This window comes from Sardina pilchardus, chromosome 5, assembly GCF_963854185.1.
Source record: "Sardina pilchardus chromosome 5, fSarPil1.1, whole genome shotgun sequence".
NCBI lineage: Eukaryota > Metazoa > Chordata > Actinopteri > Clupeiformes > Clupeidae > Sardina > Sardina pilchardus.
The window spans coordinates 26,064,272-26,091,771 of NC_084998.1; the positions used below are offsets into that span (position 1 = coordinate 26,064,272).

Sequence of the window (27,500 nt, forward strand, 5' to 3'; positions counted from 1 at the left end):
TCTGCTGCCTACTTGCAAGCTAGAGCATGTGTAAACCTATTGAGGACATGAGTCACAATCCCCACTCTTGACAAGATTAGGGAGGGTTAGGGCTCTCCTAATTTCAATCCAGCAAGCAGTTTCCCTCTCGGATTTCACCTGTCGAGTAAGTCCTTGAACAGGTTTGCCAGAGGCTGAATACACCTTGCCACCTCAGCTAGTGCCCATTTCTAAGGAATGGCACTCTATGCTGGGTATCTGCCAGGGCTGGATGCTACGCACGCCGCAGGTCAAAAACCTGCTCACACTCGGCGAGAGACAAGGACAGAAAGAGGAATTTGAGGCTGCTGTTTGTTCCCCTGGCTGCTGCGTTCACATGTCGTAGTCTCATGACTGTTAGCATTAGGGCCCGCCATTAGTCTCCACCAAATGTGCATTTTGCACTGACGCCGGGTATTTTCTTTTCAAATCCTATTCAGCTCAGCGTTCACAGATCAAATAGCCCCTCGGCAGCTAAAAGCCCTCGGTGCGGACCTTTTTTACCCCCACAGCGCTTAGAGTACTGGAAGTTGAAAACTGTTCAACTTTCAGAACAGCGCTGGCCTTGTCAGTGTCTCTTATTTTTCGACGACCAATCTAAACTTCATAACCTAGCAACAATAAACACTTGAGAGTAAGGCTGAGGACGCGGCCAGCACAAAAAAAAAACGTGATTGGTGGACACAGGGCCTCATACATTGCCTCTGGTGGCATAACTCTGCTGGGGACATACAGTTTATTACACCTTTATCATATCCATATCAAATGAAATAGATTTTAAAACTCTTGTGTTCCTGTTTCGGTTAGTAACAGACACCTAAGATAACATAAGGCTGCATGCTGTGCTTTAGTGTTGTATTTACTGTTCAGTGATGTTTATGCTTCATTTGGCCATCTTTGTAACAGAATCGGAAAATCTGGATTTCCGGTTGGGCACCGTCCACTCTCTGGTCTACAAGCTGCCAGAGGCCAATCGTGAAATGCTGGAGCTCCTCATTCGACATCTGCTCAGGTGAGATGGTTTGCAAGTTGAGTAGGAGAGATGGAGGTTTAAACAAGTAAGTGGCCAGGACTTCAAAATCTGGTGGGGTTCCAACTCCCTGTCAGTAGAGCTACTAAATATGCTAAATATAAACAAAAGGATTACTAAATATAAACAAAAAGATGACTCTACTCGAGTTCATTTTTGCTCAGGACCTGTTGATATGTCCACTCTAATACGTCGGTCTGTGAATGTGTGTCTCCAGTGTGTGTAGTCGCTCAGAGGAGAACTTGATGACCCCGTCCAACATGGGTGTGATCTTTGGTCCGACACTGATGCGTGCGGAGGAGGAGACGGTGGCTGCCATGCTGGACATCAAGTTCCAAAACATTGTCGTTGAGATCCTAATTGAGGACTTCAAGAAGGTTGGACTTTGTATTACATTACATTACATTACATTACACTACATTACTATGCATATACTGTACATGGAACTGAAACTGTCCCTAGAAAGCATGGACTTCCCCTCTTATGAGGCCACATCTCTTGTCTGTGTCATAAGTAGTTATGCATTAACTTTTAAAGTCAATTTTTATTTCAATAGTATAGTTTTTATGACGACATTGTAATAATGTAGATGGTACAGTGATGACGGTGTTAGAATGTAGGCCACACATGATGGATGACCTCACCCTGACCTCTGACCTCTGCGTTGTGTCCTCAGATCTTCAGCGGGCCTCCTGAGAGCTCTCCGCCGCCGGTGCCTCCCCCGAGAGCCGCGCCCAGGACGCGCCAGCCCATCACCATCTCCAAGCGCCCGCTGCGCTCCTACCCCGCGCTGCAAATGCCCAACGCCGAGAGTAATTATGTGGCAGAATAAGCGCCTCAGTCGCCCCTCTCCCCTAGTCGTCATCTTCATCATCCTCATCCTCATCCTCATGAGCGCTCTCTTCCCCATCCCTCGTTTCTAAGTTTCAGTGCCTCCTCCCGCTCTCTCCGTCCCATCTCCTAACATTCCATTCCATCATTGCTTCTTTGTTATTATTATTAAAAAAACAACATTCCTTTTTTTTTTTATTCCTTTTTACTATCATCCGTATAGAGCATATTGATATCTATACGAATGTGCGCTTCAAGTATATCTTTGCACTTATGTAAAGCCTGCATGCTCAACAGAGTCACATCCTTTTTACTTCCTCAGTTTGAAGGTGTTTGTGAACCTGTGTTGAGAGGTGGATGCTCTGGGCATTGTTATCTGTCTGTGTGTAGTGGACTCGTGTGAGTCCAGTCATGTTAGAGCTGGGAGATGGTGTGGGGCCCTCTTGTCTTTTTTCTCTGTTTCACTGGTATGGGTCTGCTACTTTTGGCATAGTAGGGCAGCCTTGCGGTGATTGGTGTATACTTGCATGCATGTGCACACACACACACATGCACATGTACGTGCGCACGCACACACACACACACACACACACACACACGTATGATCCAACTTAATTGGATTTATTTTGGCTAGATTTATTAAGTTACTCATATGTAGTATCAAGTGAACAATAGAGTAGCTCTAGAACTGTAGAGCTAAATGCTGTAGACCTATGTGTGTGTGTGTGTGTGTGTGTGTGTGTGTGTACATGCAATTTGTCATGACAGATGTGAAACTGGCAGTTATTCCACCCATCTTAGTTTTCCTACTTGTTTGTCACTGAAAATCTAATAACAGGCTGTCTGGGGCACAGAAACTAAGTACCACCTGCCTGCTAGATTCTAGGTCTGTGTGTGTGTGGATGTGTGTGTGTGTGTGTGTGTTTGTGTTGAAAATGTGCACGTACGTCTGTGTGTGTGTGTGTGTGTGTGTGTGTGTGTGTGTGTGTGTGCGTGCGTGTGTGAGTACCTGTGTTTTTTAAACAAGCCATCTGCATAAATGCTTAATATGTGCTGTCATCCCTAGTTCTTATGAACAGTTTGGTTTGTTTATTCCCCTTTCACCTAACATTTTAATGCATCATTGATTTATTAATACCCTCCTCACTCTTTAATGACTTTGCTTTTGGCTGTCATTAAATGCACGCTTCTTTTTAGTCATTAATGTGTAGTGTTCTCTTTGTGCTTTCCTGTAGTTTTCCACTCAAAAGTACCCTCCTCATAGTGGGAGATGCTTGTAAATACATCTCACTCACACACACGCGCACGCACACACACACATGCGCACACACACACACACACACACACACACACACAGACACGCATGCACGCACGCACGCACGCACACGCGCACACACACACACACACACACACACACACACACACACACACACACACAAGACTCTCTCTCTCTCCCTCTCTCTCTCTCTCTCTCGCTCTCTCACATAAACTCACAAGTACACATGCTTGAAGAAGAACTCACTGCTAGACATAACAGCAGACTGTGCATGAAGTTTGGAATGATAACCTTTCATTGGGGACCCTCAAGTTGTCTGGAGCTCTGGAAGTAAAGTTCTGAAAGGAGGTCGCTGTGAATTGCACTGACGGACAACAGTCTCACAAGTTCTTCTCCAAGACTAAATATTTTAGCATTCCCAAAAAGGCTACCCTTTCTGAAGTGCACTTGACACCAGAGAAACAGCCCAATGTGAATAAATGCAACATTAAGACATCATGTGTGATATAGCTACTTATATCTACTTGTGCTTCTGTTCGGAACCCCTGTAATGTGTGTGTGTGTGTGACTGCACGTGTGTGTGGGAGCAGCTACAGGCGTTTAGTCTAACCACACAGATGCAGCCGTGTGACACTGTAGGATCATTGGTTCACAGGGCATGGTGGCCTTGATTGCTCTGTCATGGAGCTGTAAGGCTGGGCACACATCAAGCCTGCAACCTCACTAATGTGAGGAGGACAGCCATAGGGTTGCAGTGCTACTCAATTATCACCCATGTTTTTTTTTTTTTTAAATGACAATAACATGTTAAAAAAAATGCAGCATGAAATGATACAAAAAGATAATAATTTGAAGGTATTGTCAAGCTATTTCCACTTTCCATTTTCACCTTCCTTTCTTTCATTTTTTCTTTGCTCTTGATTTCCTTGTTTTTTTCCGTCGGCCTCTGAGTGTCTTACTTGTGCTGCCTTTTTTCATCATGAACTTTTCACCCCTGGCTTCATGGATGTGACCTCTGAACACCCGTTAGCTTCATTGTATACTGCTCTTTTTGTCTGCCTTCTCTCTCTCTCTCTCACTGTCTTTCTCATTTTCTTACTCTCTTTTGCTCTCTTTCTCTCTCTCTTTACAGTATGTCTTTCTCTCTCTGTGTGTCTCGCTTTCTTTCTCTTTTTCTCTCTCTCTCTCTCTTTATCTGTTTCTGTCTGTTCTGTCTGTCTGTCTCTCTCATCTGCTGCCTTGTCCTCTTGTTGTCAGCAGTGCGGGAGCTGAACGGCAGTGCCCACAACGGCGTGGACTCGGAGGGGGGCCCCCCGCACCCCACTAGTCCCGTCCCGCCCCAGAGACCCAAGACGGGCCCCCCGTCCTGCTCTCCTCCCTCTATCCCTTCCTCTTTCCCTCCGTCCTCCTCCGGCGCCCGTTTGCCGCTCCCGCCCAAACCCACCCCCACCCCCCGGCCAGATCGGCCGTCGGAAGGCGACGTCGCCAAGTTGGTGGCCAGGCTGCAAGACGGGGGGACACGGCCCGACGCCGGGACGGCGACGTCCAACGGGGAGTCGGGGGCGACAGTCGGCCGGGCGCAGTCCTTCCAGGGCAAGAAGCCTCCGTCACGTGGGGTTCCGGGCAACAGAGAAGGTGTTTACCTCTGTTCTCCACGTCACAGAGAAACAGAACATCCACGGGCACTAGTCTCAGAAGTCATCATACGGCATTATTCATATAGAACTGTACAAAAAGCTTCTCTATTCTACAGAGTCTGCATGTACAGTATCTCTTGTGCAGCATTCACTTACACAGTAACAAACATTACTTCTCACACGGCCACTATGAAAACGCTGATTCTTTCCCGTCCAAATTAAAACTTTCATCACAACCACCCCAAATTACATATTTACTTCCACAGAGTGCCTTTATCACTTCATTCAGACAATAACTACATTAAACCAATATTAAACTCAGCATTAAAGAAGCATTAAAGGCAGATTTAATACTCGTAATAACTCGCTCTCACATGGGCTGTGTGGTCGGTCACGTGTTTGGCGTGATAGTCCGCAGTGCCGTGTGTGGCTTCTCTGCTTCCTGAGATATATCTGGTTATCTCACAGCTCATCTCTGTGTGTGTTTTCTGTCTCTCTCTCTCTTTCTCTTTCTCTCTCTTGTGAAACAGGAGAGGGTGAGGGCCTCGTGAAAGGACGCTCGTTCTCCGAGAAGCACTCCATCTGCAGGCCCCCAACGAGACCCCCCGATCCACCCAATCGCACACCCACCAAGCCCCTCCCCTCTCCCACCGCCGAAGACGCCGCATCTTAGTGAGTACTCCCTACGAACACAGAGAGAGAGAGTGAGAGAGAGAAAGACAAAATACACATATTTAACTGTATTTTCGTAAGGAACAGTCTCTCGGACACCTCCAAATAAAGACAACATAGTTCAATCGTAGTTCTGATGCTACACTGACTGTAGGCTACAGAGAAGGAAGTGTGTGACGTTGCCAGAGCATGACCAAAACGCTTGATACTTCACTATGTAATGTTGTTGACTGATCATGACCCTCAAAGTCATTTATTTTACTAACTGGGTACCTCCCTAGCTCTAAATGTCGTTGAATATTGATGCCAAGGAGCATAGATATCAATCTTCCATTGTGTTCCTTTAAACTCTTAATCAAAGAGTCACTGTTACCTCTTAGCCTGGGTCAGCCTACCCCTGATCAAACATCCCTAGTTTCACCCCTGATAGCACTGACCAGACACTCACATTTCCTAGTGGATGCAATGCCTCCTCTGCCTCTTTACTCCAACTATCTTGTAAGCATCCTGAGTGGTGACATTTATTCCCTTTGGATGAGTTCCCCTCTGTGTGATAATGGAGTAGCATTTGAACAGATGCAAGGCATCACTGTCTTGGTACTGTAGGCCCACACTTGAGAGAGCTGAGAGCTGACTTCCCAGTCGGATTGCTATCTTGTAAATAGATGCTTTGAGAGTAAAGAATGATTCCTGGAATTTTACTGGATTCTGTAATCAACAACACAAAATGAACTTATTTGGGGTAGGAAAATATCAAATCAGCTCAAACCAGCTACCAGCATAAGCTGGTTTCTAGCTGTCTTTTTCCAGCATGTATGTTCAAAACTAAGCATTCCTCTATTTGTGCCCATCCAAAAAAATGTGGTTTGCATAACTGCCCAGTTACCATGCTTAGGGGTGAATTCCTTTTTCTGTGAGGTTAGCAAAGAATCTTCAGCTCTGTTGTTTGTTAGGAAGCCTTGAAACTCTCCATTTTAGAGACCCACTGCCAGCAAGCCCAAGTGTGCCTGACGAAAGACAAACAGTGAGAGAGTTACACCTCTGGAGTCATGGATCTTTTTCATGTAGGCCTATAGCTCTTAAGATAACTGCCATGGTCACTGTCTTTGTATTGCAGTGTTGCCTCCAAGACAAAGTTTTTTGAGAATGCATCGCGACAGATGGGAGGGTAAGTGTCTGTGTGTGTGTGTGTGTGTGTGTGTGTGTGTGTGTGTGTGTGTGTGTGTGTGTGTGTGTGTGTGTGTGTGTGTGTGTGTGTGTGTGTGTGTGTGTGTGTGTGTGTGTGTGTGTGTGTGTGTGTGTGTGTCACAGAAACAGAAAATAATCCTGATATTAGTGAAGTGCATGATGGGATAGGGAGGGGCTTTCAGCACCGGCATGTTAGAACAGTCCTTTGTTTATCTGGTGGAGGGATATCAAATAAACACAGCTGTGCAATGGATGTGAAGACCAACCTGCCGAAGCTCAGGTCTGGAGTTTACACCCAATGCAAATAATCTATCACAGAATCTTAATTTATACAGTAATTGCCTGTGTATTTGACTCATTGTGTATAAACCAAATGATAGCTGCAACAGCCAAATGTATTGACTGGACCTGTGAATTAACCACAGTTTCTTAAAAATGACTTAGTCACGGCCCTACCTGTGGCGTGACTGGCTGGGGCACCTACACCACACGCCGGCGACCCCGGTTCGAAGCAAGTCAAATTTGTAGTTTCTGATGTCTCATTTAATCAAACTACTATACACTACCCCACCTTGTGAAGTTACATAGTGCGGTTATAGCCGATAGAGGGCCGCGAAGTGAAAGCAGAAGTGCCGTTCACCCTGTTACGAGTTGATGAACCGCTGAAATGATTTTGGAAACATTATTTTAAGGTACGAAAAACTCGGTGACACTACTTGGTCACAGCAACATTTCTCATGGTTTCTGGTGTCCAGCTATCCTTGACCTGAATGAAACCAGTGGGTTGTGGGTTGAGTGCCCACAAGGTGCCTTGAATCAGAATCAGATTGTGCTTTAATCATACAACATTGTGCTTCAATCCAAACATACATTTTGTTAAATCAGTATATAAGCCAAGGCAAAGTATGGTAAAACCACAGTTTGAGACTAATACTAATTCATGTAATGAAAGTTTTCCAAGTGAAGCAGTCCTGGGTGCATACAGGTAGTTTGTGTGTCTGAATAGAGATGTGTGGGATAAGCATGCCTAGTGAGTTTGTACCATGCCAAATATTCATTTTGAATCATATGATGATATGTACCTGGTTTTCCCTTTGGCAGGCCAGCAGCTGCCACGTCCCCAGCATCTGAGGTAAGAGGAAAGATAATGAACAAACTCACTGTAGCAGCCAATGACCCAATAACAGCAAAAACATAATACAATTTCTGGACCAAAAATGTAAAGACTTTTGGCTTATAATGTAGCACTCTGCTACATTATTGGTTGGTTAACAGATTGCAGAGGGTGCACCCAAACCAAGAGTTAAAACAGGAAGTGAATGTTGAATATCTGGGAAGAGTTAGGTGGCCAAAATATCAGCATGCACACCTGTCGTAACAGCACATGTTTATGGCTATCCCTTTTTTTTCAGAATTCCAAATAAGACGACCAACTCCCTCTAAATCCACCTGCTTCTGAAGAAGAATAAGCTCCCTCCCGACGCACACACCATCGCTTCTCCAGCACTTTTGCCGCTCTCTTGTGCCTGTGTCGTGTTGCTTGGAAGGGGAGCGCCGCATGACGGCTCTCCAACAGTGCATAAAGGGAAACAGAAACAGTTCACTGTGGGCCGCACACTAGTAATAGCTCTCTAAAGAGAGACTCGCCTTCCTGGCTTTACCTTTCAGTGAGCAGAGAGTGTCATGTAACTATGTCAGTACTGTAAATGCGATGGAGTCGTTGCCATCTTATGCTGCATTTGAACATTTGAGAGACATGGGAGAAGGAGGAGAAAAGAAGGTGTTGTGTGACATTCACTTATAGCGTTCTCTCTGAATCCCATTTCAAGGAGGAAATAGACTATAGAAAGAGTTGATTGAAACTTTGACCTACACAATTACCTGTGTGTGAGTTTGTGCTTGCGTGCGTGCGTGTGTGTGTGTGTGTGTGTGTGTGTGTGTGTGTGAGAGAGAGAGAGAGAGAGGAGGGAGAGAGAGAGAGAGAGAGAAAGAGAGAGAGAACACGTTTGTGTGTCTGTGTGTCTGTGTGTCTGTGTGTCTGTGTGTGTGTGTGTGTGTGTGTGTGTGTGTGTGTGCGCCTGTCTGGTCAAATTAACATTTTGGTTTGTTGTCTTTTCATATTGATATTTGCTTAGCACTTCAGACAAGTGTTCTGCTTCGGGATTGTGTGTAATTTCATCTGACCCGATGGCCTTGGTCAGAATGATCTAACCTGTGTAGAACTTTCCTGCATAAGCTCTCACAAATGTTTACTTTTTGAATGTCTCGTTTGTGAATTTTTTTAATGTGAAGACACGAAAGAGGTGATGGAAGGACCGAGAGGTGGGATTCTTGATCATCGGACATTTTGGGAATACTTTATTTATTTGTCTTTAATTAATGGTGAAAAAGAGAAATTCCTCTTGTTGGTCTCACAGCTTTGTCTTTCTCCTGTAGTGTACTCTTATGTTACAGTAAGAGGCTCGATTGATGGAAACATTCCTAAGCGTTTTCCGTTTTGTATGTCTGAATCTAGGTCACTTTTGTCAGCTTGTTGTACAGGAATAGTTAAAAAAAAAAAAAAAAAAAAAAAAAGCATTTCCTTTGTTGTGAACTAAACTGGCTCTTCTCACCACTACAATGCAACACTCATGTTACATGTACGTACGATTGTCTTGAATGTACTGCAAGAAAATCAGAGGGAAAAAAAAAACATTTTTATACCAAATAAAGTGGTTCAAGTTGGCTTTTTTTGTGGAATTTTGACATTTCATTTGAGCGATAAACTAGAAAAGCACTCCGAACTCCAAGCAAAAACATAACCGCCTTCTGGATCCAGACGATGATACATCACTCCCAAAATTTAATCGTTTCTTCCTTGGGTCATTTCTGACCTTTCCTGAACCATCCATAACTTTTTGAGTTATCTTGCGAACAAACAGACAAACAAACATAGACGGACAAACAACAAATCCTGATGAAAGCATAACCTCCTTGGCGGAGGTAACCAGTTAGGCTATGTTTTAAATTAACCTTAAGCTGTACATCTTGTAACTCTGCACTGAAGTGTCATATAAGCTAATACATATTAAGTACATAACAGTATTAACAAGCAAAATAGCAAGCTCTGGCAACATGAGGAGTTGGTCAATGGTCTTCGGCTGTGGCCCAGCACTCTTCCTATAACCAGTGTTGGGGAGTAACACTGTAATTACATGTAATTGTGTTACGTAATTTAATTACAAAATAAATGTAACAGTAATATATTACAGTTCTTGGAGAAAAATGTGTAATTCAATTACAGGTACTTTTTAAATGTTTCAAAATTACAATTTGAATTACATCTCAATATTGTCAGCAAAATCTTGCAAAGAATATTGTATGTAAAAAGAATTGTTTCCCTCCACAGCCATAGTTTGATATGGGACCTTCTGATAGGCTCTATCACGTCAACTCAGATTGATTTTACAGTAACATTTGGCTTGAATTCTGACCTTGTGGTGATTATCATTATATTTTCCTCATAAAAAATGTGATGCTAATTCATGTATTAAAAGGGGCTCAATATAGCCTGGGAATGCCCATGCTGCCTTGTGCGCTTGTGCCGAACTGCTCGGCAGCCTGGAGACCAAGGCCGAAATCTTCGCATGGATTTGTGGACTATATACTGTATATATCATTAAAAAATCTAAAAAGTAATCAAAAAGTAATTAGTTACGTTACTCACATAGAGTAATTCAAATAGTTACACTACTATTACATTTTAAACAGGATAATTTGTAACTGTAACACATTACATTTCTAAAGTAACCTTCCCAACACTGCCTAACACCGTGTCCATTCTCACACCCCAATGGTCAGGCCCACCTGCCCTGCTCCCCCTTTAAGTACCACCAAGCCACTTTAATAATACTATCCTGTAGCCATTGTTCACTATTAATTCTGTGAAGAATACCTTCCTGTAAGCCTTGCCACTCAAGGGCATTGTTAGCATTGAGCCTGGTTAGTAGGCTCCCCTGTTGTCCCACAGAGTGTCGCTAATGCTAGCTCATCCACGGTTAGCCAATGATTTCCTATGACGCCGCGTGGCCCCGCTGACTCAGCAGGCCCATCTTATTAGCCGACAGGCTTCCTTGACATCCTCAGGCATCATAATCTTGCCCCGTCATTCACTGGCTCATATCCTCTTCTCCCTGCTGCTGCAGATAACACTGCAGCAGCAGCAGCAGCAGCACATTGACCCAAATACCCCCCTGGTGGTGGAGGGGCATCAGCGTTGGCGCTAATCTGGTGTCTATTGTTAATCAGACGCCCTATGTTGTGGTGTCGGTTATCCCGAGGATTTGTGCCACAACAGAACACATGGGGAAATGTCATATTAATGTATCAGCCAGATGATAATCGAATTACCAATTGTTGGCTGCGCCAGTCACCCGCTGAGAGTATTCCGAGTTGGCAACAGTCAGGCCGTGGGCCTGCCAGCTTGCCAAAGAAAATCCCCTACCTTAAAACCCACCCATTGTGTAAGCTAAAGTACATCCCTATCTGTCTAGAATAGGTTAGAGTAGCCATGCACCTGCTTGATCGCCCTATACTCACTACTTGACACGCACACCGTAACACCTCTCTGTAGGCCTACTAGATTCCAGTTTGCTTTATCGTCAGTCAGTATTTAATGACACATTATAAATCCATAGCATCTTTTTTTTATTATTTAAATGCAAACAACAATAAAGACATTAAAAATCTTGATGTACAAGACAAGTCAACACAGCAATGGATCACCTCAACTGCTAGTGGTACGAATGAACAGATTAAGGGACCTGGCAGTTGTATGCAACTTAACTACATCTATGTGGAATCAATACATACATACACAGTGTTCACTGCAAAGAGACTATAAACATACAAAGGTTGGATAAGAAATGTCATTTGTATAGCAAGAATTTCCTTCCATGTAGTTTCAATGGACAAAACACTTTAGAACTGCAAACACAAGAGAACACAAAAACACACAAAAACATAAATTATACACAGTGCGGAAGTTACATTATAAAAATGCAATACTAATCAGTTTCATATATCATTTAAGTAACGACAGAAAAAAGTGTTTTAGTCATTACACAACCATTGTTTTTCTTTTGTTGTTGTCGTTAGTTTGTTTTGTTGCTTTTTATGATAAAACCAAATAAAATTAATCTGTACAAATGGCAAACCCACATCAGTTTTTACAAAAACTCACCAAGCCTTACTGATAACTACTTTCAGGTACAAATGTCCCAAATTGTATGGAATTACAGTGCATTCTTTTTGTTGTTGTTATGGTGTATATGTTTAAATATAAACCATTTCTAATTTGATTTATACAATAAATCAGTTTACATTCAGATATATACTGGTTTGTGTATTAATTTGGACTATAGAGAGTACAATCTACAGGTAGGCCTACAATACAAATCTGAAATTTACAAGAGCATGTTTTGTTCACAATTATAATGCTCTTCAAAAAGCTGAAAATCACCTGATCCTACTGCCTCCCATGACTGAATATATCAGAGAGGCACTGAGGCATTTTATGAGAACATTTTTGACAAAAAAATTATCTTATTGCTTGCGTATGTAGCTAGAAAATATCCTAACTTTTTTGTTACTTTAACCGTGGCTTAAAGTGTACAATGTATCGTGTCTTGTTAGCTTGCTATAGACCTTAAGGTAAACCTACTCTTCCTGGTACGTGTTTGTCCACGTTGGTTATGAACCTACTGCAAAATTACTGTCTGGTTACAATTATACAGAACTTAAGCTAGAAGCAGTTACAGTTACAGGCAACTTACAAACACTGCGCAAATCTTTTTGTTCGATTTATCAGACAAGTGTCAGTGTGTTGTGCCGAAGACTAACTAGTCACTTGACAATATACAACATCTTTTCACATTTTTCAAGCTGCGCATGTTGATTGTACAATCGTCATTTCTGCTAAATTAGAAATGTTTGTTAAATAGTAAAGAGTGCACTTGTGAATTATAGAGTATGTGCAATCCTTACCAAAAAAAACAAAGAAACAAACAAACCACATCTCACATAACTAAACTGACTGCATTTCAATTCTGGCCACAACTACGATTTTGAGTGTTTAGTTTGACCTCATTGAATTGCAAATAAAGGATGGCATTTAAACTTTATAAATAAACCAAAAGAACCAGCAACATTTGACGTATGTAGAGCAACGGGCTAACAGAGAGACCTTCAAATTCATTTTGGGTTGTAGAGAATAGGAGAAGTATGGTAGAGTAAAGAATGTGCACATAACTGGGTGTCACTGCATACAGCTAGTGTATTCATAGTCTCCACAAACTCACAGCCCTGCATTTCACTTTTCTCCTCTGTGTAAGTTGTCATCTCTCGTCACCCTCTCTCTCTCTCTCTCTCTCTCTCTCACACACACACACACACACACACGCACACGCACACACCGAAACACATTCTATATCTATACCTCTGCCGATCTTACCCCACCCAGAACCTCTCTGAGTGATGACACTTCAAAGGTCTAAAGTAGCTTTCTGCACATCTTGGGAGAATGACAGGGAGGGTCCAATAGACTGTAGATTGATGCACTAATTGGACCATTGAAAGAGGAGCAGGCTGACTTAAGAAGATTTCAATCGAACAGAATACAATTAACGATCAATTAGTACTTAAATGTATGATGAAAAGCACCATTTTTAGTTGCCAGTATGTTCTTTATACAAAACCTACTATATCCAGTCTGTTGAGATTTTCAATAGTATCAGCTTATTTAAAAAGAGATGTGTGTATATCATGCAATAGTTATTGCTGGTGCAAAGATGACCAAAAACAATCTGATCATACGGTATATGTGAACAAAAATAAACTGTGATGATGAAAACTAACAAGAAACAAAATGCAGCTACTACTGAAACATGTCATAAAAAAGTATTTACATAAGCGTTTAAAACAAAAGTGGTAGAAACACAAACACAAATAATAACACCACACATAATCATTATTTACACCAAAAAAACACAGTATAGTGCACATGAACCACCCACTGGTTTAAACATGATTAAAAGGTGTTTACAAATGCATAATTTAACATCCCTCAATAACAAGACATGAAGCACTTGTTTGTGTTTCTTGTTTGTTTCAGTGAGATTGAGATACTTAATTCCTCATATGTGCAGCTATAAATCTGTTTAAAACAGGTAAAAAGCTCACCAAAAGTCGCCATGCAGTTACAGGTCAAAATGTCTTGATTTTTGATGATTAAGAGTGTGTTAGAAGTGGTGAAACATACTTTACATCAGTCAATATCTACAAAATCACATGCATGTACTGTACAAGTGAGGGAGAAGTATCCATGGACTTCTGGTATAGTGTGAAATATCTCCCCACTACTCTGGGGTTTTTTTTTACTTATAAATGCGGAGCTAAGAGGAGCCATCTGACCATTTATATTCATTTTCGGCACAGTAATCCTGTAGCTACTGCTAGCCTAACACTCACTGATAGTGTTGATGCTCAACACACAACAGCTGGAATAGCATTTTGAAAAGGTGTCAACTGTTTCTTAAGTTGTTGACTAAAGTAAACTGACATGTGGTCTGCCACTGTATGTTTGTGTTTGAAACATGATCTGCGAGCAACAAAAGTCTGTTGATTACTGTTACAGACTAAATTCAGCACATTCAGTACACATCTTCATTGAACCTAACGTCCTGTACCTAAAAGGTTCGTTATGAATACGTGTACTTTTACACCCCTACTAAAACTCCATCAGATAAACACACACACACACACACACACACACACACACACACACACACACACACACACACACACACACACACACACACACACACACACACACACACACACACACACACACACACACTGCATAGGCATCTCTACATCTAGGCTTTCATCTATCTGCAGGGTGTAGCAATCAACGTGAGGAAGTGTCCTTCTCCTGGTTTCATTTCCCTCTAAAACTAACTGTTCTGTCCTGACCTATCTTGTCTTGTGAGAAAATGTCCTCCATCATTTTTTAAGGAGACCATCTACTGCAATGATCAAATTGGGCTCGGGTATTTTGTTAGGTACAGTAGTTTTTTTTCCTCTCTCCAAGGATATTCACTTCCCAGAAAAAGGGGCTATAGTGGACAATGAAGATGAGGAAGTCTGAATAGCAAGAAAGGGAGCAAAGAAAACTGAGCGTGTGTGTGTGTGTGTGTGTGTAGCTCTGTGTGTGAGTGTGAGTGTGTGTGTGTGTGTGTGTGTGTGTGTGTGTGTGTGTGTGTGTGTGTGTGTGTGTGAGAGAGAGAGAGAGAGAGAGAGAGAGACTGTATGTGTGTGCATGTGTGTGTGTATGTACTGTATATGTGTGTGGCTGTGTGTGTGGCTCTGTGTGTGTGTGTGTGTGTGTGTGTGTGTGTGTGTGTGTGTGTGTGTGTGTGTGTGTGTGTGTGTGTGTGTGTGTGTGTGTGTGTGTGAGCATATCTGTCTCTGGGCTCCTACAGTGTGCCTCTCTCTCCGGGCAGCAGAACTCAACGTGAGTCTGAAAAGCCCATGCTGACCTCACACGCCTGCGGCTTGTGGAAGAGAATGGGCTTGGCCAGGCCGGCCAGGATCTTTGGCACCTGCACGGACACGATCTCGGCCATCATCTCAGGGAAGTTGACCTTGGTGTTCAAGGACTGTGCCCTGACAAACAGGTCAAAGGTGAACTGGTGAAGCCTCCTGACAATCTGCAAGAGCGACAGGAAGACAAAGAGAAACAGAAACGAAACAAACGAAACAAAAGCAAAGAGTATATATTCAGTATGACCTCTATATTATGAGTGACTATGAGATGGTATTTATAAGCCTTTGCATGGTTTGAAATGTGCAAATCGGCAATTCACAAAAACACTACAACTCAAGGTAACGACTAGGTTACTTGTAAAACTGCATTACTGTCACATATACCTGTTAGTAATACGCTCACAATCAGCTAGGCACAAGTTTACCTTCATGTAATTTGGGCAATATTTACTTAGGGGGCACATGCAAACACACGGCATCACATCAGAACACAGTGTTGCACAATTTAACATTGTTTGCCCAATGCTAGGGCATTTACAGCCATGCTAGCCTGTTCACTGTCGACCTGTTTATCTTTGCTGGCCAATTTCCATTAGGACACTCCAACCCAGTTGACTTGTGTTCTAATCAAGTTGTGTACTTTCAAGGGTTCTGGGATTGCTTACATTTAGCCCTGGCTTTTATTCGTTTCATTTACAAGTCATTTACAGGCTAGCTAGATTACATCCAAATAACGGCAGGTCACGGGGAGGTCACAGAGAGCTCACAGGGAGGTCATAGCATAGAGCAAACTAAGAGGATCCATTAAAGGAGAAATCCGCAGAGTTTTCACAAAGATCTTCGTTTCTCACGGTCACCGACTAGCCTACTGTCGGTACGAAAAACACAATCGTTTTTACAGCTAGCTCGAGTTGCTACAGCCAGCAGCTAACGCAGCCAGGCAGCTACAGTGCTATACTCTGGGGGCTGGTGCATGGAGGATCACGGTTGTAGCAGCTCAAGCTATAGGTAAAACTGACAGTCTTTTTTTTTCGTATACGACAGTACATGGTGATGGTAGAAAAATGGAGATCTATGTGAAAACTTGCTGGATTTCTCCTTTAAGTACCATAAGTGCAACATAAGTGTATTTGAAGACGTATTCAAAGTAGTCTAATCTTCATGTTAATCTAATTGTACAGTATAGACTTACAGATTTAAAAAGAGAACAACATTTGGATGAAGCTAACATAACCTAATCCTGAAATACTAATTGTAGCCAGCCAGTCTGCTAGACAACGCATCTAACGATGCCAGCATACTGTATGTTCTCACTTTATATAGGCTAATGGTGACCTGACTGACAGTCTTCCCTCAATCAGCACTATATCAAATGCATAAGCAAGATAGGAAGGAAATCCCCCTTTCCAAGCTGTTATATGTACGGATACTCGGATAGTAACACACTACTATGCACAGGTTTGATGAAAACTCAATGCAGTTTGGTAAAACAAAACAAAATGTATGTCAAGTGTGTCAAAAAGGGTGACATGCCGGTTGCAGGGAGTCCATGAGTTGGGTGAGCTGGCTGAAGCGCTGGGCACAGTTAGTCGTCCTGGTGTCACTTATCAAGCGATTCAGCTCATTGATGTAGGTCAAACGCAATTCGTCAAAATAGCGCTGAGTCTTTAGACCCTCCGTCGGAACTGCAACCCAAAAGACAGGCGGGGGGAGCGAGTGAGAACAAGAGACAGCACAAGAGTGACAGAGAAATTGTGTCATTTCCACACATTACGGGAGCAGGCAGCAGTGGATAAATTGCCGCATGAGACTTTCGGAAATGGCTCCGCTGTTTAGGTGAGAGGAGTATATGTCTGAGCTCTCTTGTCTCTCGCACAGTCTCAGCAGCAATTGGGATGTTTGTTCCTGTACAAGTACAAGATGCCATAGCTGATGCTCTAAGAATCTATAGATATTTAGGTCTAACCGACAAATTATACAGGGGTGAAGATTATGTCAGATGGAAGAGGCCGTTGTATAGATTATGTCAGATGGAAAGATATAAAGATAAAGATGAAAAGATAAAACTGGAGTAATTGATTAATATCTTAATAAATTAATCGCAAACTACTCTGCTAAACAAAATATCTTTGGGATATGGACAGTACAAGTACATGGACATTTGAGGAGATTTTTTTGATTTGGGAAATACTGATTTACATATCTAACCATTTTCTGACATTTAATTGTTAACTATAGACAGATTAATCAACACCGAAAAAAGTAATTAGGCCTAGTTGCAGTCATTTTGTCCGAATGCACTTATTTTGGCTAGAGGAGAATTTCTGGGGTGAAATACCAATATGGTTACACACTGGCTTCACATATCCCAGGGTCCAGAGAGTAAAAGTCTTGCCATATATTCTTTCTACCTGTGCACTTAACACAGGTGATAGCACTATCTGATCTACCTGGCTGCTAATTAGGATTAGCTGGTTAACTAAATGGTTGGATCAAATACTTGGCAGGACTTTTACTTTGTAAACCCGTGATGTCCGCCTCTGTTCCCATTCATGATTTTAGGGGTGATCCAGTGTTGTAACCCAGGCTTGGGGTGAGAGACTCACGGATGCTGAAGAGTATGAGGGCCTTCATGCAGAGGAACTCCTCCTCTGTCACCTGCAGGAGCACAAACTCCTGGGAGAAGTGCTTCATCTGCACACACTGCTCGTACATACTGGAGATGTGCATCCTCCGACTGCAACAGTGAGAGAGAGAGAGGGAGGGAGTGGAGAGCGGGAGATACAGTAGGAGGAGTGGTGATGGGAGGAAAGGATACAGAAGAATGAGGAATGGTATAAATAGAGAGAGGGTTACATCAACAAGGTCAGGTGTGTGGTGCTTGTTTCTAGTCGCATGGCATGTAAATAGAAACAGACATGTAAACTTAGCTAGCGCAGCCAACCGTGCTAATGGCTGGCCTCTTCCCGCTGTAAGTAGGCTAGAATAAACGTCTCATTTACACATTTAGCACGCAGTGCTATTCCTTTTGGCACATGAATCAACATGCTAAAGCATATCTGATCGTACAAAACAAAGAGACCTGTCATTACAGTTAACAAAGCTTTCCAAGCTTTCCAAGAGGTCAAGATGCCTTTATAAGATACCAGTCAATTCAACAGAGCACTAAACCTTTTGGCAATCATTCTAAAACCATATCTAGCTACTAAACACCACACCTTCCCAGATAAAATTATATGTGAGATAATCATTGATACGTATGAACCAAACCTTTTTGCACACCCACATCAGAATGATCTTTTTTACACAGGGAATTTGTTTACAAACAAATCATGAAATGTTTATGTTTGTGTGAATGAGTGTGATCTTATCAGAATGTGCGTGATCTTATCAGAATGTGCTGTGCTGTAACTGCTTCTGAAGAGATAGATAGATAGATAGATACTCTATTGATCCCCAAGGGATCAACAACTAGTTAGGGGCAATTGATCAACGGAACACAAAAAGCTAAAACAATTAGGTGTGATTAATTAACGTTTTATCAGAGTAGCAGACACACAACTCAAACAATGCATACAACAGTGCGAATTTCCACTGGAAAATAACCAAATGAACCTTAACAAAAAGGCACATCAACACATACACTCACACCCATCTTACTTGTTTCATATTGCATGAAAAGTTTTAACGAGGAACGCTGAAAACAAACCCTGAAGCCCTTTTCTTAAAATGAAATAACTATGACAGACAGAAATATGAGGTTTTAAGGAGGATATTGTACTCTTTTAGAAAGCCTCACTCTCCAGCATAATATGAAGAAATGTGATTGTCACTTTTGGGACCCTCCGAGGTAGAGGCCAGGGAGGGCACTGCTAAGAAATGAATCCAATCTTCTCAGGCGGTGCCAGCAACAAGGAAGCACAAAGGAGGGAGCCGCGCCCTCATCAGACTGCATGTATTATGAATCAGTGGCCCAACAGCTGCAGCGGGAGCATGGCAACACATTTACGGGAGACACAGGACATCTGTCTGTGAGTCTCTGTGTGTGTGAGTCTGTGTGTGTGTGTGTGTGTGTGTGTGTGTGTGTGTGTGTGTGTGTGTGTGTGTGTGAGTCTGTGTGTGTGTGTGTTTGTGTGTGTGTGCGTGTGTGTGTGTGTGTGTGTGTGTGTGTGTGTGTGTGTGTGTGTGTGTGTGTGTGTGTGTGTGTGTGTGTGTGTGCTTGTGTGTGTGTGTGTGTGTGTGTGTGTGTGTGAGTGAGAGGAAGCGAGAATGAGACATAGAAAAAGAGAAAACATCAGAGAGAGAGAGAGAGACAGAGAGAAAGAGACAAACAGGGAGAGAGAGCAACAGAGACTGCTAGGCCACAGTTAGAACTTCATTATATCACTGGATGCCTGAGACACAGGCGCGGGGAGCGGGAGCGGCACTCACTCGTTGAAGATGAGGTCAGGAGCGAAGAAGAGCATCTGGGCATCAGCGTTCTTGTAGGACCTCCAGCCCATGGCGAACACCATCACCCCCATCCAGGCATGCTGGATCATAGTCATCTGGTCATCCACGTGGAGATTACGAAACCCTGACACACAAAACATATGACTGGGTCAAACTCGAATTGTACAACTGATTTCTGCCATAAACAAAGTTAATGGGATGCTATTCTATCTTTTAATATGTGTATTATGCTTTTTAAAGCTTAATTTGCCATAACTGATCAGCTTCGGAGTCATTGGAATAGTTATTTGACTTATTTTGGGTTGAATGATGGCTGTCTCGCTTCCCCCTTGCATCTGTAAGCTGAAAAACGACGCTTGCAAGTTTGTGCCACCCGGGTAGCCTCACAATCATGCTCATGAAAAGGCAGACTGACCGATTGAGTAGTGTTGTAAAACATACACGCTAAAGCTGTAGGGGAAGCTCTGCAGAGACACCTGCCAGCGTAAAACGAGAAAGCGGCGAAGAAATCGCCAAACCTGTATAGTTCCTCTTTAAGATAACACTTTTCTACGCAGGGGCTGACTGTACAAGGCTAGAGATTTCCAGAGTGTGTGCTATCTCTGTATTAAGCCAACTCCACAAGAGCAATGCTGGTACAGACATGTCTGCCCATGCTCCTCGTGTCCAGTGTTCCTTGTACGGCCTGCTTGTGTGTTGAGTCACTTTTGTTTGGTGAGGCGGAAGATGGAGTGCAGGGTGTGGTGTCTCTTCTCAGGTGATCAGCTTACGTGCTTCATATTACAGGAACAGGTTTAATGAGGAACACTGAAAACAGATACAGTATGAGCCACGTCCAGTGACAACACACAAAGGAATTTTCTAGGTTTTTTTTTTGTTTGTTTGCTTCAGGTTGGACCAGCCCAGAGAAATTGTCAAAGAGGCTGCACATCCCAGGATTCTGATGAACGTTAACTTCGCAAGATTGCTATTTTTCTTAGCCTACTGCCACCTAACTAGCTAAATGCCACCTCTGTCATAAGGTAAATGTTACTATGATCTGAACGTCTGTATTTTACAGCTTGTATGTAAAGTGACAGTGCATTTAAACTTCACGAGTTTGGCAAATTAATATTTAATCAAAAATATACGGTAGAGACGGAAAGTAAATCTATGCATGTATACAATCTCTCTCCTTCCTCTGTGTGTCTATTTATGTGGTCACTAAGGCCACTGTGTGTGTGACCACGTGTGTGTGTGTGTGTGTGTGTGTGTGTGTGTGTGTGTGTCAAGAGGGCACTACTTACCAGGCAGTCCCTTGGCCCACTTCACCACCTTGACCAGCTGCCTCTCGCCGAGCTCATTCAGGCTGGTCAGCAGCGCGGCGGCCGAGTCGGGCTGGCTGTGGTCGTGGCCGGCGTTGACCACCTCCGGCTCGATGGCCTGCAGGATGTTGAGGAAGACGGCCTGGGAGTGGAAGGAGAGCGCGGGCTTGGGGGACACCACCTGGGGGGCCTCGGTGCTGGGGCCCTGGGCCCCCGCGCCCTCCTCCTCCTCCGCTCCCTTCAGCTGGCCGATCTTCTTCAGCTTGCGGGCTTTTTTTAAAGGGAGGAGGGACAGAGAAAAGCGGGCAGTTTGATTGGGCAGTCCTTTCACGTTTCAATGAAATGTTGATATGAATCGAAATTTCCTCTTTTTCCCTCACTTTTATTTACAGACATGCTGGCACACAGACCCACACACACACACACACACACACATACACACAGACCCCCCCCACCCCCCACCGAAACACATACACACACACACACACACACCCACACACACAGCCCCCCCACACACACACACAGACCCACACAGACCCCCCCACCCCCACCGAAACACACACACACACACAGGCCCACACACACACACACACACACCCACACACAGAGCCATTTTGCTTAGGCTGGAGGTCAGCCCACTTTGACAGAAACAGCTAAGTATTTTAGACTGGCACAAAACACAGTTCCCACAATTCTCCTTTGTCATGGCACTGAGCCTGAACACATGTGGTGTGTGTGAGTGTGCGTGTGTGTGTGTGTGTGTGTGTGTGTTTGTGTGTGTGTGTATGTGTGTGAGTGTGTGTGTGTGTGTGTGTGTGTGTGCGCGTGTGAGTGTGAGTGTGTGTGTGTGTGTGTGCGTGGCACGGTTACAGAGACTTGCACAGTAAATTAAACCCAAACAATTGTACAGTGCTATACACTGTGCCAGCCAAGTAATGTGGACTAATCCCGCCATTTGATAACAGATGCACAAAACGCCCGCTCCCATTCAACAAACTCAAAAACCCGTTTTGAGGTGGGGTGATGGGGCTGGGGGTGTACTATTGGCCAGCAATACTGCCTGATCTGTTTGCATGATGGACGACTCTAAAGCCTGGACTTTTCTCTCTAGACGAATGAGCGGAGAGCTGAGGAGACGAGCCTTTTCCTAAGCAGGCGTTGGGCCACAGTTCCTCCTCCCTTCCAAGCTGTTCAACTGCTGCTGCTTTCAGCTGGGAGGAACGTAGGAGCGCAGTAATAAAGCACAGAGCCTGGCTCAATGCAAAACTAATCATTATGGAAAAAGGGTTGCACAAGAAAATACACAAAAAACTATTCTGAGAATACAGCACGTTTGCCCTGTAGATCAGTCCTTGAAACAATAAATTATACAGCTCTTCACGACGCAAGTGGAACGCTGCATTGACCTGAATGGGATTTCCCAAAGTTCATTATCTTCTTCTAGAGGACCTCTGAAAACAATATATGATATAGCACTTCCTACTGGGAGTGCTTCCTGAAAAGCAGCATTCCTGCTGCAGCTGTGTGTACTGGGGTGGCTCTCAAACTCTCTCCTCGATCCTCGATGCTCGGTCCTCGAGACTCGTTCCCACTGATCTATAACTAACACTGGATAGACTATCCCACTGTTGCCGCCCCATCATTCTTTATCTAGATCAGTGAGGACGAGGATCAAGGAAGGAAGGGAGGGTGTATAAAAGACCAAATGAGAGGCACTCGGTCTTGTCATGCAGCCTATAAATGCCACTGATCTATGAAGAATAACTTTATAGATGATTGATATAGAGATCGCTAAGACATGTGACCAAAGTCATCAAAACACAAAGAATTATGGGTAGGTTTGGCTCGCCTGATGCCAGCCCATGTAAACTAGTGTTCTGGGTCTATGATCTGGCATGATAATAATGATAACTAAGCGTGAAAAAATTGTGTGAAAAACAGAACATAATCTCGCGCTTCCTTAGTGCAGCTATCCAAGCCATTCCTCGCCTTTTTGTCACCTCTGAAACATGACGTATACTATTATTTTTCCACGCTGGAAAACTATAAAAGATAAGCTTCATGTTACTCTATTGAATTTTATAACACAGCAGGTAAACGGCATTTCGACAACTGCACTTCGTTGTTCCCGCACGTCAGTAAAACAACTTAATTTTGGGCCACCTATTCCCAAAATGCGTTGCGTTTTACGTCACGTTCTCAATCTCTATAGCGTTGTTTTTACATTATCGTTATATTTTGCATGCTAATTATATGTGCAGTTATGAGACTGTCCCAGATCTGTGCTTGCCGGGATGGACTCTGAGACATCTACTAACATCCCTTTCAGCATCTATAATTGGTCTGTTTGCTTAACAGCAACTTCAATTGACCTCTTTGCCTTTAACCTATTGTTCATTCAGTGGGGTATCTATCAGTAAGCAAGTTCCTGCTCCAGTTGGGTGCTGTGGAGTTCTCTGCCAGCTGTCCTGATTTCGCGAGTAATTCTGAGGCTGATGTTGTTATTCTCTCTCTCTCTCTCTCTCTCTCTCTCTCTCTCTCTCTCACACACACACACACACACACACACACACACATACACACACAAGTTGACAACATTACATTATCTATTCATAGTGGTGTCTACCACTCACTTTAAAGTAATGGGAGCAAATTTGCGAAAGCCGACGCGTTTTAAGAGGTGTCAGCTGAACGGATGTCAGTACACCGATGGGCTGCGCCACATGCCTTAAAAATGAAGATGTGAAGCTTTCCCACCAACACGACAACTTAACTAGGCCTCGTGGTGACACACAGGCTGTTGTGGGTGGCCATGTGTGTTCAGATGGGTGAGCCATAACACCCACTTTTATCAGTCACCTAATGTGCACGTGTTCAATAACTTACTACTCACAGACACGCACGCACATACACACACACACACACACACACACACACACACAAACATACACGACCAACGCGCCCACACACACACGCACGCATGCATACACACCCACCCACCCACCCACCCACACACGCACAGGATTTAAAAGCCCCTACAAAGGCTGACAATGGAGTTTGTTACAGTAACTCCGATAGAGATTAATAAGATACTTAATAAGTATCTTATTAATAAGAGTGTACAGTCTCATTTAACAAACACACTCACAAACGCACACATCATCTGAATGCACACACAGTGCAAACAGATCTCTCTTTCTCTCTCTGTCTCTCTCTGTCTCTCTATTTCTCTCTCTCTCTCTCCCTCTCCTGCATCATCTGATTACAGGGACCCGAGTTCAGAGGGCTATCATTATTGTATCCAGTTGAATGGGAGTGGAGTGGAGAGGGAGGCGAGGTGATTCCCATTAACTGGCATCGGTCTGCCTTTTTACACTACGGGATGAGAATAAACGGCCTGCTGACCCCATTCTCCGACCTTCAGCACAGTCGCACATTCACACCATCTCCCCACCTGTGGCTCTAGTCGAACACTCTCGTATGTAAATGTTATTTTGACCTGTTCGCAACAACAGGGCACAATTTCAAACTCACAAGAGCTCCCAATCCAAAAATACTCTGAACAGTTGCTGGGACAAAGACCAGCAGGGAATAAGACTGTGCCTCACACACATCTCTGGCAGACAAAAACCTGCCCATGGAAAATTAACCATTGAAAGGGGCCTGTGGAGTGTGTCAGTAAGACCGTTGTTATGGTAACATTCAAATGAAATCACTAAGTGAGGCAAATGTGTGACAATATGGGGTCATATTGACAAATCTTCAGTGTGTGTGTGTGTGTGAGAGAGAGAGAGAGAGAGAGAGAGAAAGAGAGTGAGAGAGAGAGAAAAAGAGAGAGTGAGAGGGAGAGAGAAAGGGAAAGAGAAAGAGAAAGGGGGAGAGCAAAAGGGAGAGTTTATCTAACAGCATCAAAACTGAAGCTTAATCAATAACTCTACATAAGAGCCTTTAAATAAGACTTCAAAGCAAAGGAGCTCTTCTAAGAAGAGATGCTTTCTCAGTCATTTCAAACAGAATAATATCACAAACTCCAAAAGTCATAATCCAGCAATTATCAGAGGAAGCTTAGCAAACCAAGACTGTTGAAACAGCACGGGCGTCTGATTTACCTACGGATAATATTTATATCCCATAATTAATGAAACAGTCAATTTTATCAGGAGGCTCGGAGGCAGAGATGATTCGAAAGTTTTGCCAGTGTTGCTACACAGGTGGAAGGGAGCTAATCAGCCAGTGAAGTCAGGTTGCGCTGACCTTTTTTCTGCACGCATGCCTACCGCCTACGTTGACTTAATGTCAGTGTACACATGGCAATCAAATGGCCTTGGGATCATTAACTATTACCACCAGAGATCTCCCCCTCTCTCTCTTGCTCTCCCTCTTCTCTCCTACATTCAATTTGTCTTTGCGCACAAACGCTGGCTACTCTGACCTTATGAGGGCGTGGCTGGCCGTGTGAACTGGTTTCTTCATGGCTATTAATGTCAGAGTGACCCACAGAAATCTCTGTAATCACTTGTCCACTCCACTTTGACCTTGTAGTATCTGCTACACACTCACTGGCACGCACATGCACACGCACACAAACACACACACACAGTTTTTTTCTCATCCACACTCACAAAGGACAGAAAGCATATTTGCTACTGCTGACCAAAACTTGACCAAGATAAAAAATGATAATAATGCAATGACACACATTCATTGCATAATGGTGTTAAAGGGTGTTGAAAATTCTACTCACAAATCAACACCAAAATGCCTCAATATCTCCACGATGGGCACACACATATGCATTCCTCATGAGGCTTGTGCCTTATCATAACCACCCTGTATGGAATTACTGACATAGTACTGACCACCTATCTGAGGTCTTTTTGTCTCATCTCATCATTTAAGCCATCACAAACTCATTGAGCATTACTGAAAAGGAATATGCACTACATGGAAGTTTACTCTGAAATCCTTGTCCAGTGCTGGTTTGATTAGCAAATACTGTATATTGTACCAAGAAAAAAAGACAAAGCTCATGTGGACAGAGACTGAGATGGCCAGAGAGATGTGAGCAGAGAGACAAGGACACAGACCAAGTCCCATAGACCCAAAACGTGAGCTTTGTTGTGCAGACTGTACTGATACAGTACAGGGGAAGCTCAGCCTCCTCTAAAATATCACGGAAGTGTGCATAAAATAATGCCTATTACATTAGCCCGCCCACTATTCCAACTAAAACATGCTAAAAACGCGTTCAACTCCATTGCTTTTTCGTTCAGCAATATGGTTTTGCCGGTCATCTATTGTGATTTTGCACGATCCATTAAAACACCTTCTATCATTTTTGCCTTCCGCCATTTGCCATTTCCGCCATGCTCCACCAGAGGCATTTCGCTGAGCTTCACACAAGGGTCTGGACTCGAGGGCAATCCAAATTCCTTCCAGGGAGCAAAAAATGATGAACCAATCAGGAGCGCCGAAGCGAGTGTTTGATTCAAACAACAATGGCGGCACGCAGCGAGGAGTCTTGTGCTGACATTAATTCTGCTATTTCAACCGTTTTGACGAATCTATCGAGTATTCATTCTTTAAAAGATTAACAGAGAATGGTTCTGAAGACATTTATTGGTGGCAAGGATGTTTTTACTCTTCTTCCGACCGGGTTTGGCAAGAGCTTGAAGTAGCCTAGCACGTCATTCAAGATAACAGGCAAGTGGTTTATCACATGCAAGGATATTTTACAAGGACCCGCCTTCATAAATACATCTCCTATCGAGAAGTCCCAGATCCTTGTGTGAAGCAGACAGCGAACTACAGGATCTGGTGAGAGTCAGGTTACAATGTAGCACCTTAATAATATTAATTTAATAATTAATTAACCATTTTCATCAGAACTTCCACTTTCATCCAGAGCTACTCCAAAGAGCAGCAACCGCCACTGAGATACAGAGTGCTTGATTAGGAAAGTTTCTTGGGTTGATGCCCATTAGTATTGTCTTGGACACCAACTTGCCAAGCCGCTGGAAAGTATGGGCCAACAGGTTGCTGTGTGGCATTTGAACAGAGCTAATTCTGTTCACTGCCTTGTACCACCATCACTCATCAAGGCACAGCAGGAGTTAGCAGGACTTTGTTTCCCTTTGTGTCTTATCTCAGACTGTTATTAAATAGCATAAAGATGGCATCCTTCACATCTCATTTCTATAGAAAAGATGATTGTAAATTTACTTATTGCACGTGTGTGTGTGTGTGTCTGTGTGTGTGTGTGTGTGTGTGTGTGTGTGTCGGGGAGGGGGGGGGGGGCTATACATGCATGTTTCTGTGCACTTGTGTGTGTGCATGTGTGTGTATGTGTTTGTGTATGTATATGTGTGTGTGTACTAATTTGTGCACAGTGCTTCATGAAGACAAAGTATACCTTGAGACTCCCAAATAGTGTGTGTGTGTGTTTGTGTGTGATTAAATGCTACATGCTGTTCCCAAACTGATTTAATGTAAAGATACAATTGCTCAAA

The 27,500-nt window shown here is 43.3% G+C and overlaps 2 protein-coding genes across 5 annotated transcripts in view; one reads left to right on the forward strand and one right to left on the reverse strand.

The window, feature by feature from the left end:
- Window positions 1–9,377, forward strand: part of ophn1 (oligophrenin 1) — a 27,448-nt gene extending 18,071 nt beyond the window's left edge. Inside the window, exons 17-24 of one of the 2 annotated variants that reach the window (XM_062537075.1) lie at window positions 925–1,030; window positions 1,266–1,425; window positions 1,725–1,860; window positions 4,413–4,790; window positions 5,323–5,464; window positions 6,582–6,632; window positions 7,754–7,784; window positions 8,065–9,377. In XM_062537075.1, coding sequence (XP_062393059.1) covers window positions 925–1,030; window positions 1,266–1,425; window positions 1,725–1,860; window positions 4,413–4,790; window positions 5,323–5,464; window positions 6,582–6,632; window positions 7,754–7,784; window positions 8,065–8,076 — 1,016 coding nt within the window. In that variant the 3' untranslated portion in view covers window positions 8,077–9,377. The remainder of the gene's footprint in view (window positions 1–924; window positions 1,031–1,265; window positions 1,426–1,724; window positions 1,861–4,412; window positions 4,791–5,322; window positions 5,465–6,581; window positions 6,633–7,753; window positions 7,785–8,064) is intronic. The other variant, XM_062537076.1, reaches the window with a different exon arrangement.
- A 1,953-nt stretch (window positions 9,378–11,330) lies between these two features.
- Window positions 11,331–27,500, reverse strand: part of ar (androgen receptor) — a 30,385-nt gene continuing 14,215 nt past the window's right edge. For 2 of the 3 annotated variants that reach the window (XM_062537073.1, XM_062537072.1), the window contains 5 exons: window positions 20,974–21,261; window positions 19,667–19,811; window positions 17,842–17,972; window positions 16,769–16,920; window positions 11,331–15,399 (listed from right to left, as the gene is read on the reverse strand). In XM_062537073.1, the coding sequence (XP_062393057.1) occupies window positions 15,199–15,399; window positions 16,769–16,920; window positions 17,842–17,972; window positions 19,667–19,811; window positions 20,974–21,261 (917 nt within the window). In that variant the 3' untranslated portion in view covers window positions 11,331–15,198. Of the gene's footprint in view, window positions 15,400–16,768; window positions 16,921–17,841; window positions 17,973–19,662; window positions 19,812–20,973; window positions 21,262–27,500 lie in introns of those variants that run through there. The other variant, XM_062537074.1, reaches the window with a different exon arrangement.